At 36.0% G+C, this 13,592-nt stretch overlaps 3 protein-coding genes across 3 annotated transcripts; 1 reads left to right on the top strand and 2 right to left on the bottom strand.

The window, feature by feature from the left end:
- Nucleotides 1-413: 413 nt before the first annotated feature.
- On the top strand, nt 414-3,006 carry LOC123690360 (protein ALP1-like). Its single transcript, XM_045633738.1, has 3 exons — nt 414-690; nt 2,034-2,249; nt 2,515-3,006. Exons 2-3 carry the CDS (start codon nt 2,066-2,068, stop codon nt 2,817-2,819), a joined length of 489 nt encoding a protein of 162 aa, XP_045489694.1. The 5' UTR covers nt 414-690; nt 2,034-2,065; the 3' UTR covers nt 2,820-3,006.
- LOC123690358 lies at nt 933-3,549 on the bottom strand. Its single transcript, XM_045633737.1, has 2 exons — nt 3,282-3,549; nt 933-1,650 (listed from the first exon to the last, which is right to left on the bottom strand). The coding sequence occupies exons 1-2, from the start codon at nt 3,547-3,549 to the stop codon at nt 971-973; spliced, it is 948 nt and encodes a 315-aa protein (XP_045489693.1). The 3' UTR covers nt 933-970.
- Nucleotides 3,550-4,186: 637 nt separating this feature from the next.
- LOC123690361 lies at nt 4,187-6,896 on the bottom strand. Its single transcript, XM_045633739.1, has 2 exons — nt 6,333-6,896; nt 4,187-5,101 (listed from the first exon to the last, which is right to left on the bottom strand). The coding sequence occupies exons 1-2, from the start codon at nt 6,463-6,465 to the stop codon at nt 4,455-4,457; spliced, it is 780 nt and encodes a 259-aa protein (XP_045489695.1). The 5' UTR covers nt 6,466-6,896; the 3' UTR covers nt 4,187-4,454.
- Nucleotides 6,897-13,592: the final 6,696 nt, after the last annotated feature.

Genomic DNA, 13,592 nt, shown 5'->3' with positions numbered 1-13,592 from the left:
CTTCAGATTGGAAGTAAATTTCTCTTTCATGTAATTATAGTGGAAATCATACATAAGCGTTTTAGATATATCTAATATACAAAATCCGAGATAAATAGGTTTATTATATATTAACTTCATTTTATTTAATTGAATTGCAACAAGACTATCAGAAAATATTGAGACACTGTGAAAATTTGGTTGAGCAATTAGATCCCCAGCTCCCAATACTTTGCCCCTATTTTCCCAGTGGGTTAAGGGCCGAAACACATAACGCAAACTGCTTATTTTTGCGGCGCCGCAACGCCAAAATCGGCAGTTGCGTTATGTGTTTCGGCGTCGCGAAACAGGGCATTATGGTAGGGTAACCATTTTCTCGTGATTTTTGAGTGTGGATAGACGTCTCTCTGCGATGGATCGTAATAAACTTATTGCTTATTTGTTCTTAAGAAGACATTATTCTATCTTAAAAATACGGCAAAGAAGATACTGGATACATCCATTAAGTAAGGGTATGAATCCAAATGGCGAGTTCTTTTCTAAAAAATACGAAGCATTAAAGATAGACGAAAAAAAATTTGTTGCCTACTTTAGAATGAGTATATCATCATTTGAAGAGCTATTAAGCGAGTTATCAAAATATATACAGAAGAAAAAAAATAAAGGAAGGAAACCAGTTACTGCTTTGGAAATGCTGGGCTTAACTTTAAGGTAAAACAAATAGGTTTCTTATTTTTTTTTTATTGATGTTTATGGCACTCGGAATCAAATGTTTAGTTTTATTTGTACCCCTGGCTTTATACATACACCTGTGGTACTAGCGGGGTGTCGATAAAAATTTTGCATCACTAGTGTTCATGGTTTGGGGGTACCTAGTGGTACAAAGCCAGGTTCAAATGAAACAAGACAGAATCAAATTAAGCTTTTTGCAGAATACAATTTTCTTACTTTAAGAATACTTTAATAGGCCTTAAAAAATGTAATGATCAATTTAAGAAAAATCAAACTCCTCATCTTGTGAAACATAGGAAGTAGCTGACGTTTCGTCCAGTAAAAATGGTGAATTTATTGGACGTTGTTGGTTTGATGATGAGGTAGTCCTCTGTTCAGTAATCGAACTTCCAGGAGTAGAAGTGTGGTAGCCACTCTGAACCGTATTATCGTATCTCATAGTTGAATATCCTTGATTATAACCCTGATGCTGATATTCTTGATTATAGCCGTGATGTGTATTTTGATGAATTGAAGGTTGAAGAATGTCCGTTAATATTTGAAGCACCCGACTTTGAAATATCAATGTTTGATTCTCATTTAACGTTTGTAGAGATGGTAAAATCCCCTTGAAAAAATGCAAATGGCTATTCTCCGGTGTTTTTAATATTGCCAATAAATCTTCTTCAATATCATCCTTATCATCTGCCTTTCGTTTTCGTGGTTGACTTTTATAACGAGGCAATGCCGTTATTTCATTCTCAATATCTCCTTCCGCTACACATAAACTGGAATCAGTTGCATTTTGTGAAACCTTTTTCAAAAACTGTAATTGTTTATTCAAGTGATATTCTTTAATTTTTGCAGCTCCAGCTCCTGATCGATTGGCATCTTTTAGTTTTTTTTGATATTTAGCAAAATTATCTTTTATGGCCTTCCACTTCTTGACTAAATCATTACCTGCAACAAATAACTTCACAAGTGAAAAATAGTAATAAAGACTAAAATTCCCTAGATTCCATTTATACTACATATAAAATTACATATAAAATTTGATATAACTTTCATAAGTACTTTCGGTCCATCCAATTTCATGTAAATGGCTGGCCGCCGAAAAAGAACAATTTTCTGCTTTTTCTTGACTTAGGCAAGTTAAAAACTGATTGACTTTGCCTAGAACAACCATAATGTAAAATATTTCTTGAGTACTTCTTTGAAAAACTACCTGTCTATCTTTGAAAATCTATTCCTTTAGCAACACTATTACCTGCGCAGTTTGAATTTGATTATACCTACATTTGTATTATTTTATTATTTGCCTACTAATTATTATTTCATTTTAGATTTCTAGCAACCGGCAGTTACCTTAAAAACTATGCATACGAATTACTTCCGAGGAGCAAGTACAATAGCAAAAATTGTAAGGACAGTTTGTCGCGCCATATGGAAACATCTATCAAGTCAAAATATACCTCCTATAACAAAACAGGTTCTAGAAGATGTCGCTATTGAGTTTGACAAGAAAGCAAATTTTCCTAACTGCATAGGAGCTCTTGATGGTAAACATGTCCGTATTACATGTCCTGCGCACAGTGGATCACTGTTTTACAATTATAAGGGCTATAATTCAATAGTTTTATTAGCTCTTGTAGATTCTAGAGAGCATATTCATTTTTGTCGATATAGGAGCGTATGGCAAGGAAAGTGACTCCACCGTTTTCCAGAACTCTAAACTTTATGATTTGATTATGACACGCAAATTACCTATTCCTGTACCAAAGCCTTTACCAGGTTCTCAAAATGAAACTCCATTTGTTTTTGTAGGAGATGAAGCATTCTCAATTTCGAATAACGTCATGCGCCCTTACTCAGGGAAACATTTGTCGGTACAACAAAGAGTTTACAATTATCGACTGAGTCGTGCCCGAAGATATGTCGAGTGCGCTTTTGGCATCCTAGCCAATAAATGGCGCATATTTCATCGATCTATGAATGTGCAATACGAATTTGCGACAGACATTATCAAGGCATGTTGTGTAATGCACAACTTTGTTTTGAATCGAGATGGAGTACAAGCGACCGATGACATTATCTTTGATGATTCTGATCTGCAAATGAAAATAATTTAAGCCCACATCTAATACGGAATGATTTTTGTAATTACTTTTCCAGTAATGTTGGCGCCCTAAGTTGGCAATTAAACAAAATATGAATGTTCGTATACCTACTCAGTTCAAAATACAAATAATACCTTAATACATTTGATTCAAACTATTTAACATGTTGTGAACTGCGAATAAACAATTTAAATGGCAATTTGGTTTTATTTATAGTATTTGTTTACCGTTTTGAATAAGAGCGCGAGAAAAAATATAATTTTAACTTAGAGAAAATCTTTTGCATAGGGCATTAAAATAAATGGTGTATTTCATATGATTAAAAAAAAAAAGATACATGCTACTTACATTAAACTACAATTTTTACAATTTAAACCGCGGATCAGATTTTTACGTTTTTACTACAGTAAAAATTGTAGTTTTATTGTGAATAGTGATCGCGTAAACCTAAGACAATACTATGTTACTACTTACCCAGTTTTGATTTTTCGGTTGAGTTTTTTTCCTTGTAATCAACATAAAAGATCTCACAAATGCTTTTCCATGCTTCTTGTTTTATAAATTTGTCTTTATAGGTTTTGTCACTAGTATCCCACAAACAACGGTGTTCCTGAACCGAAGATATAAACAGATCGACGTCAACGTCAGACATTTTAATTTTAAAACTGCTTCTCGGTTGACACGTGTTGTTTGCAAGAGTGTTAGAAACAAACTGCATCCTTGTCAACAAGTATGACGTCATAACGCTGGAATTCGCGTCGTGCGTTGCGGCGCCGCACCGCTATAGCGCACTGCCGATTTCGGGTCCGTTCACACAGACCGGCTCGGAGAGCATCGGCCTGCTTTTTTCTTTTCACACAGACCGGGTCGTATACGCTTGGAATTGGCCGGAGCGGAGCCGCCAACTATTTCACATCGACCGGCTGGAAGAGATCTGAAAGCGGGTGCGGTTGGATGTGCTCGGAGCCGGTCGGATGCGCTCGGAGTCGGGTGGATACACTACAAAGGCAGTGCCAGTATTCCGCGCAGTCTAAGTTTTGTTTTCGGTGTGTTAACGTGTGCTTTTCGAAACATGGATTTAGATAGCTCCGACGAAGAAATATATTTGTTAGCAAGATTACTTGAAATAGAACATAGGAAACGTAAGCGCAAGCGGAAACAAATATGGGTAAAACATATTTGGAAAAACAGACAAATCCATGGGGAGTTTCACACCATTTTCGAGGAATTGAAGAGAGATAGCCTAAAATTTTATGAGTATTATCGTATGGAATATTGGCAATTTTTGAAATTGACAGATTTGTTAAGAGTACATATAACAAAAAAGACTACAAATTATCGTTGCACCATTACAGCCGAAGAAAGGTTAACGGTAACTTTAAGGTAAATAAAAAACAATTATTTATACTAATCATGTTATTTAGATCACAAAATCACAGCCCTCCATTTATTAAGCATTGTTTACGTTAATGAAATGTAAATTACTTATACTAATCATGTTAAATAACACAAACATCTAAATAGATCACAAAATCACAGCCCTCCATTTATTAAGCATTATTTACGTTAATGAAATGTAATTAAATAGTACAGATTTGTGTGTGTTTAATTATTATTATTATAATTATTATTGTTTTTGATTGTTTATTATTTTGTATTTTGTGTGCTGGTATTGTACCCGTAAGTAGTCTGATCTGGATAGTTTTGAGGAATATAGGTTTCGTTTGACACTAGGTAAGTAGATTGATTAGTCGATGGCGGTGAATTGATAGACAAAGAATAATTCAAATCTGTACTATTTTCATACAGACTTAATTCAGCTTCATTAACAATGTTAAACACGCGCCTTTTAATTCGTGCTTGGACTTCTTTTGGGAATGTTTCCACTGTATCTGACATAGACAAAAAAAAATTACGTAATGCCTTGTCACGGGGTGTAGTATTTCTTTTTTCTTCAAGATACTCTTCGAAAACCGTAGCAACATCTTTGCTTAAGCGTGGTCTCTTTTTCGAGCCAGAAGTACTTGCAAGCGATTCAACTTCAGAATGGTCAGAACGTTTAGATGATGTCGATGGTGGTGGTATTGGTGTGCCAGGCTCTGAATCATCCGATGATAATGTTACATTAGATATTTGGTTTCGATTGCGAAAAAATGGTATTATAAAAGAAAGTTCTTTTTCAAATTTTATCAATTTGGACGTAGTTGCACCATCGCCACTCTTGCCTTTTCGGTTATAATAGGCTTTTCTGAAGTTATCTCGAAGTTTCTTCCAACGATCCTGGCACTGCGTCACTGGAAAGAACAGAAATGAAAAATTAATAACATAACTCTTTTTTATTTTATAGTTCGTTTTGGTACGGTAGTCTTATATTTCTATAATGTGTGTTTGTTTTATTTTTACAGATTCCTCATCACTGGTTGCAGTTTCAAAAACTTGTCATTTAATTTTCGAATGGGAATTTCTACAGTTCATTCAATTATTCATGAGACAATCAGAGTAATTTGTGATGTTTTGATGCCCATAGTTATGCAGATGCCAGATGAAGAAATGTGGGAAAAGGTTTCACGTGATTTCTTTAATATTTGGAATTTTCCTAACTGTTTGGGCGCTATAGACGGAAAGCATGTCAATATACAGGCACCAGATAATAGTGGAAGCTTATACTATAATTATAAAAACTTTTTCAGTACAGTGTTACTGGCTGTGGTCGACGCGAAATACAGTTTTTTAATTGTTGATGTCGGATCATATGGTAAAAATAGCGACGGCGGAATTTTACAGAATTCAAAATTTTGGAAAAAACTCAACACCAATAAGTTAAAGCTGCCCCCAAAGAAACCTCTACCTAGTACCACTGAAAGCTTACCACATGTTTTTATAGGAGACGAGGCATTTCCTTTGAGCAATAATATATTGCGGCCGTATCCAAGAGAACAAGCAAGAACAGAATTATCAAAAAAAGTATTTAATCTGCGTTTAAGCAGGGCAAGAAAAGTCGTAGAATGTGCATTTGGAATGCTAACTCAAAGATTTGAAATTTATCAAAAACGAATGAAAATTCAGCCGAAGTACTGTGATTTAATTATATTAGCAACTACATGTTTACATAATTTTTTAATAGAAAATCGGACGCCAGGACAAGAGAATGAATTTCACAGCAATATAAATTTATTAACAGCAATAACAGACAATAATAATGAAAACAGTTCTAATAGCGACGCAGTTCTAACCACAAGGAATAAATTTAAGGATTATTTTTCATCAAGTGGTGCTTTAGATTGGCAAGATCAAGTGGCTACGCGAGTTTCTTAAGTTATATTTAATAAAAATTGTCTACTACATAAGTATATTCTAACGATCAGATACTCAAACGAGTTTTTAAAGTAAGGGCGCATTTAAACTCATGTTATTCCTATTTTGACTTTGAATCTAACACGTCGCAGCACGAGTTTAAGAAGCCCTTGCTTTAAAATTCGTTTGAGTATCTGGGGGTAGGTGTAAAACAATGAAAACCTTACTTACCACTTATTCCGAGACATTTGCTAATTTCCTCCCATGCATTGTCTTTCATTATCCGATCGCTATATGATGGCTTGGTTATGTCAAATAAACACTCATATTTTGACACGAGTATTATTAATTTTTCATCATTCATCTTTTCGTACAAGTACGCACAACTATTACGTTCAAATGTTGCTATCAAAATGGCGGTCGGCGCGGCCGCAGCGGGCACGCAATCGGAGCCGATCGGCTACGCGATAGAGAAAGAGCACGCAATCGGAGCCCATCGGCTGCGCGAGCGAGAAAGAGCACGCAATCGGAGCCGACAGGCTGCGCAAGCGAGAAAGAGCACGCAATCAGAGCCGATCGGCTGCGCGAGCGAGAAAGAGCACGCAAGCGGAGCCGGTCGGCTCCTTTTATTACTTCACACGAAGCGCGTTCAGGCATTTTTAATGACAAAAAAGGTGCAAATGCAAAAATAAACTTTACTACAATCACTCAAAACACTGTTTCCAACGTGATAAAAATCTGCTCTCCTCTCCGAGCCGGTCTGTGTGAACGGACCCTTCAGCGGCGCGGCGCCGCAACGCGCTTATGTGTTTCGGCCCTTAGGGCCGCACGCAAAAACAAACATTTTTTGAGAGATAACCTCAAAGAGTCACTTATGTTTGAAAACTTTTTCAATTCTTCTCTAAATGTGGCGAGTGATATATCAAACGATTCGTCTCACTTAGCTGAACACTTTGACGTACTTATTATGACGTACTTGTAGCACTTAGATAAATTCGGAAAAAAACCTATTTATTGGAATTTTGAAACTCGGAGTGGAACGTTTTTGATGCTCTCGCGGCGACGTTTCGACGCAGACTGTAATGTTCCTAGGTAGTTTATATTTATGAGATTACACACACAGATTTTGCAAAGCAGTTTGGCGCATAGGTTTGTTTTTATAATGTTCTGATGTTATATCCCATAAACACGGATTTTCCCTGTATATAGTGACACACTTTACAGTTTCGTCTTCAGATAACTTCTTCACCATTGTTAAATTTTGAAAAAGAGTCCGCAAACACAACCAACACGTGTGTACTTCGTCAGCACTGGAATGGCATTGGATTGGCCGTCTAAATTATTCCAGTTGCACTGGATTCAAGAGTAGACCGCGAACCCAGTTACTGGATTGGAATGCTTACTGGATTCAGTTCATTCCAGTGCCGGTTTACATTTTTCCAGTAAGCAATCCAGTACTGGACTAGATCGCTAGACTGGAATAATGTAAACCGAGCATTAACTAATATTGTGGAATTGCTTTTAGCCTTCAATGCGTTGGGGCAGGCGGAACTTTGTCATTCTTCTAATGTATGACGGGCAAAAAGCACTTTATTTTCTATATATAATGTATGCGTTTATAAATGGCATATTCAATTTCGTAAAACAGCGCCATGGGCCATCTATTTTTTTTTATTGGACCACAAAATTAGGACAAACACATGTCAACATCAACTTACATACGAAAATATAAAAAAAAGCGGTGCCGTCCCTAGAACATGTGGACACTACCAGCGAAATTAAGTGAATACAATAAAGTGTCAAAACAAATAAACAAACAAAAATCTAAAAATAATAGCTATAAAGAATTAAAACACTATAAACAAGAAAAGAAATTATTGGTACTGAGTCCTAATTCTACTCTTAGCTGAGGCCAGCGAACCATGAAAAATGTCAAAACTCTGTGCAATATCATTATGGTGGCGACACAACTTATTAATTGGAGAGTTTCTGCCAACGTTTGTTCGACAGTGTGGGATGAGATGATTTGTTTTACGACTACATGACATAGTCGAGCATATTTGGTCAAAAGTGTCGACGCCACCTTTTGTTTCATTATAAAGATGAATCATGTTTGGTTTTCCTGGTGTAGGGTGAACCGTGCCTTCTTTGGGGCATGATGAAATCACACACTATTTTGTTAGGCTTAAGTTTGTACGACAATAATGTCAAAGGCCCATCATAACAAAATATGGATGTTCTTACAGGCCTAGAATGCGTTTATTGGATCTTATTGTACCGACCAAAGTCAGGTTCTATGGGTGCTCTAGTAAGTTCTTTGCTAAAGGAACTGACGTGAACCAGTTATCGCAGGTTACATATGGCATAGCGTCAATTTAAGTCTAATAAGTTATCTTAAACAATTTAAGGATTGCTCTGCTTAAGCTGGTCGCCTCAGAACTCCGAATAGACGTGGACGCGTTGCGCTTCATAAAACCAGCAATCCACTATTTTCCAGTCTTTCTGTCTCTTTTCCAAGATTCTGGAATATTATCTATCTTGTATCGATTGGCAAGCTCGAAAGCAAATTTTTTGACATCATCTGTTAGCAATCCAAGATAGATTTCTTTACGTATTTAAACAGTGCTACGTGGCGATAACGTATTCAGTAGCAACATCTATATTTCTACATTTCCTGTTTTTCACCAGATCTTCAGGTACCACCTCAAATACTTTTTGAGACGTAGAACCCCTTGTACTCTTCTTTTGTAATTTCTTATTCTATAAAAAAAACATACTCATTGCAGAAAATACTTGTTTAATATTTCATGTTAATACTAATCCCACCCAATTTGTTAATTTTAGTCCCAAGGTCAGTTTTTATATTTTATCAACTGTATTATATATTTTATCAAATGTAATTATTTACGACATCACATTAGAAACTTCAAAAATAACAGTACTTCTCCACTATTTAATGGATGTTATTATACATATAAACCTTCCTCTTGAATATCTCTCACTATCTCAGTCTATCTATTAAAAAAAACCGCATCAAAATCCGTTGCGTAGTTTCAAAGATTTAAGCATACAAAGGGACATAGAAAGCGACTTTGTTTTATACTATGTAGTGATTACAGAAATTAAACTCACAATGGCGTAATCACAAACAAGTATAATACGTACCACAAAGAACGGTTCGGTGGCCGTCGATATATATTCTTGCAAAACATGTTGCAACAGAAAACTTTACTCGAAGTACAGCGTTCAGAAGAACATGGCATCATATTAAGCTTTCTGTTCGATTTGGCGATGTCATGCACATACTTTCCATCGATCTTTCTAAAACCTAAGTACTCATTCCCCATCATTCTCTGTCTTTTATTATTTTCCATGAATCGTTGTCTGTTATTACTTTTCTTTTTCTTGTCGACATTCGCTCCTCTTCAATAGTTCTTTCAGGGAAATTTTCGATATCTTCTAAATGAAGAAGGGACGATTCCACAACAGGAGACTGCAATGTCGGAGAACGAATGTTACCTACAAGTACATCAATTGTTAACACAAAATCAGGGTCAGCTACTGAATCGTCAGATGAAAAGTCGCTAAAATCTGGTTAAATAGTATCTTCGCAAGTTGTCGTGGTGATGGACTCAAGTAAAACTGTCTGGTTGGCACCTGAGGTCGAAGGTTTAGGAACAATGTCAGTGTCATTGCTGAAGCTTGTGTCTGGTTGTGTTTGTCTGGCTAAAACTGATTGCCTTTTCTTTAGCAACTCCACCCGTCGTTTGACTAAATCCTTGATCAATTCTGCGTTGGCAGACATCATCCATACCGACTAATTCTAAAGAAAAAAACAAATTGAAAACCGTTTAATTTCAAATGTAGTCAAAACCGCGGAAGTAACAAAACTACTTTGCTTTTTCCAAAAACATAACCGCGTAATTACAACCCTGCATCAAAATCAATTTTATCTATAAAAATACGATGCAAATGTACAATCCATTATGAAACATAGCAAGCCTATACATAAATCAACAGATTACATCACTAGCCATGCACAAAAAACCACTTTTTAACAATATTTTTCACGCAGCGCAATGTTATTACTACAATTTGTTTACGTTTTGTTCAATTACGCGGTATTACGAATCGCCAGAGAGCTTCTGATTGGCTTATTCAAAGTGGTGTGTTCAACAACACGCAGCAATAGAAGACTAGGATAGCGCGGCGCGCAAATTTGTATTTTGCTACTTTTTGCAATTCCGCGGTATTACAAATGGTAGTTCAGCGCTACTGCAGTATCGTCGACGATATGCACTAACATTAATTCCATGCTCCTGGGTGCCAATCTGTCCTGTAACAGCCGACACTCCAATTATACTATGGGGGTGTAGAGTTGGTATAAATGAAACCCCATATATTTAAACACACATGTATATTCACTGCACTTAATAAATTAATATAATGTATCGCTTAACTACTATTATTGGCTTGTGTCGCGATACGTGGCGTAGGTACGATCGTACGACCTGCCGGCGACGAAGCTCAGTAATGACTGGCCTGAAGCGTCTCCCGCGCAGTGTTGCCAGTCCCCACAATACCAATAAACCTCTCTTCTAAAGCGGTCAAACTTTGACTTTGGCTTGGTCCACCACCCGTTCCACTTAAATGCCGCCTTAACAGAGAAAATTTCTTTTTTGTTTTCATATCTGCCCATACCTATAAAGCAGTTAGGTAGTTATTTTGTTACGCAGTGCACAAAATGATACATACAGGTAAAAAGCAAATGAAAATGAGTGATAGCAAGTTAGAATAGAATATTTATTAATAAACTTATATTTAAATTACAAAGAATACATCCGTTTTCGATTCGAGATACGAATATAATGAAAACATATTTCATTGAATTAAAATTAATATAACGCGGTAAATGATGAAACAGCAAAAATATACCTTGAAGCCCGCGCGTTGACCATACACGTGCTACAACGTCAGCGATCTTCTTTGGGTACCGTATGTAGTTCACATAAAAATAACATACATACCAAAATAGAAAAGCGGTGTCGTCCGTAAAACATGTGGACACGACCAGCGAAATCAGGTACAAACAATAAACAGTGTTAATACAAAAACAACCATAAAGGTAAAAATAAAAAATATATAGAATGAAACTCTGAACCAAGAAAAGAAATTATCGGTATCGTGTTCTAATTCCACTCTTAGCCGAGCTTTCTTTTCACTCTTTATATATCAATCTGCAGTAGTATTTCTATTGTTTCTTTAAAGTGGTAACTAAATATGTTGCTTCTTCATTTTGCAGATTAGTTGTTGTGAACCAAATCCTAAAAAAAAATGGGTCAATGTACTGTACCTACTAACAACTGTAACTATCCAACTTCGAAATACGCGAAAAAAACATCTGTTCCATACATATCGGGATATTGGCCATGAATTTTGAATATTTCTACGAAACAGCTGTTTTTATTCGCGTTTTCGAAGTTGGTATAAAGAATTGAATACAATTTACCTCCTCATATTCGATGCTCTCTGGTGTTATGCGACATGGTTCACTCCTTGACCCAAGAAAGTTTAACGCGTCGTAATACCATAAAGTTGGTACATACATTTTATCTGTCCCTGCGCCAGTTTGTTTGGAAGCATTTACCGGAAGAAAACACAATTTCCATTTAGAAGCTTGAAACGATCAATTCAAAATGCCCGATTTATAGCTAAACTAAGGTTCCCTAGCGTTCGTTATACAGGTTCGTTTTATCGTAAGTGTAGTATTTATTGGGACGAACAAAACACATAACAAAGGAATTAAGTAGGTACATACCTTAACCAATTCTTTATTGTAATTGATGCGCATGTTCATTAACTTCTTTATTGTTTGGACTGTAGCCATGTTATCAAAGGTTTTATAGATTTCCAACAACACCCGGTATCCTTTAGTACGAAGTGGTTGATTCGAATAATCTTTATGGCTTTTCGGCCATGTCATGGCATGTCTCGGTACAAATCGATAATATTGAAATGTACTTTTTTTTTCTTGCAAACCCGTCATGGTGCACGCGGCCACAACAAACAAACATGTACGAACGTCTTATCTCTGCGGCTGCCGCGCGCTAACTGTCTAAACGGCTAAACATTGCTGAGAAATTCTACAAAGAAGCGAATTTTCCTAATTGTGTTGGCGCCATTGATGGCAAACATATTAGAATTACTTGCCCTCCGAATGCTGGATCCAAATATTATAATTATAAAAAATATCATTCGATTATTTTATTGGCAGTGGTTGACGCAGACTACTATTTTACATTCATTGACGTTGGTGCTCCAGGCCGAGAAGGTGTCCTCTGATGCAAGTTCGAATGCATTATCACAATTAACAGTAGTAGTCAATTAATATTTTCCTTAACTTCCTCATCTGACCACTCAGCAGGTATGCCTCTTACAATACCCATACGGGTCACAGTAAATGTTTGGATAAAAACCTTATACTCAACTGATTGTAGATCAGAACTATTTAAGAACGAATTTGCGTCTTGGTAATTATTAAGACCTGGTGGATTGACCACATTAAAGAAACGGCAGGTGGTACATGGCAGAGAGTGGCACAGTGTAGAGAGGAATGGCGGGATTTGGAGGAGGCCTTTGCCAAAAAAGGGCACACAGATGCACCAGATTTAGATTAATATGAAAATTTGTTTAAATGTATATAAAATATGTAAGTATCTGAATAAAGGCTATTATTATTATTATTATTAATTATTAAGACAGAAAGCCTATTACGGCTAATTTCTAATTAATTCGTTTAAACTTCCGTTAACAATATTATGTATAGGATTTCTTTTTAAAAAACGACCAAAAGCAATAGGATGGACTGTTATATTGTCATTAGGAGTTTGTTGTATCCTTTGTACAATATATGGTACTGCATCACTCGCCTGATATGTTAAACAAGCTACAGATTCTGGTTTTTTATTAAACGAATTTAATTGTGACTCAAATTAAACAAAACGAATGCAATAACATTCGTTTTGTTTAATTTCCTTGTCCTATTAATTTTTTTTATGACAATGGGAGCAATGTTTATTTACATTGGCTCTCCGTTTTCTAGGACCACTGCTAGACTTTACTGATCCGTCTGTTTCCATTCCAGACTCATCATTAGAAATAGTTACAACATATCCAACCCCAGGGACTTCTCCGCCCCCAGGGTCATCAGGCGCAAAAGTATATAAAAAAAGAAAACTTACCAATAAACTATGAATTATTTTATTTATTCACACTTCGTTGCTAGAAAGAAACACAAATAACACAATATATATAAATTACAAGGGATGCAACGGGCGGCCTTATCGCTAACAGCGATCTCTTCCAGGCAACCTTAGTAAGAAAAGAAAACAATAAATAAAAAATGATGAATGCAAGAAGTGCATAACCAGAAGTTATATGAAAAACAAAATATATTTATATTAATCTATAGAACCTTAATTTAGAGAAAAT

This window comes from Pieris rapae, chromosome 24 (genome assembly GCF_905147795.1).
Source record: "Pieris rapae chromosome 24, ilPieRapa1.1, whole genome shotgun sequence".
NCBI classification, from domain to species: Eukaryota; Metazoa; Arthropoda; class Insecta; order Lepidoptera; family Pieridae; genus Pieris; species Pieris rapae.
The sequence above is the reverse complement of the archived record's forward strand: the minus strand, read 5'-3'. Positions and strand labels throughout refer to the sequence as shown.

Coding starts and splice junctions, on each gene's coding strand:
- LOC123690360 (XM_045633738.1), top strand. CDS start 2,066: ATGCATACGAATTACTTCCGAGGAGCAAGTACAATAGCAAAAATTGTA. Junction 2,250..2,514: donor CTGCATAGGAGCTCTTGATG/GTAAACATGTCC, acceptor TTGTTTTTGTAG/GAGATGAAGCATTCTCAATT.
- LOC123690361 (XM_045633739.1), bottom strand. CDS start 6,465: ATGAATGATGAAAAATTAATAATACTCGTGTCAAAATATGAGTGTTTA. Junction 5,102..6,332: donor CAAATGTCTCGGAATAAGTG/GTAAGTAAGGTT, acceptor TGTTCTTTCCAG/TGACGCAGTGCCAGGATCGT.
- LOC123690358 (XM_045633737.1), bottom strand. CDS start 3,549: ATGACGTCATACTTGTTGACAAGGATGCAGTTTGTTTCTAACACTCTT. Junction 1,651..3,281: donor AACCGAAAAATCAAAACTGG/GTAAGTAGTAAC, acceptor TATTTGTTGCAG/GTAATGATTTAGTCAAGAAG.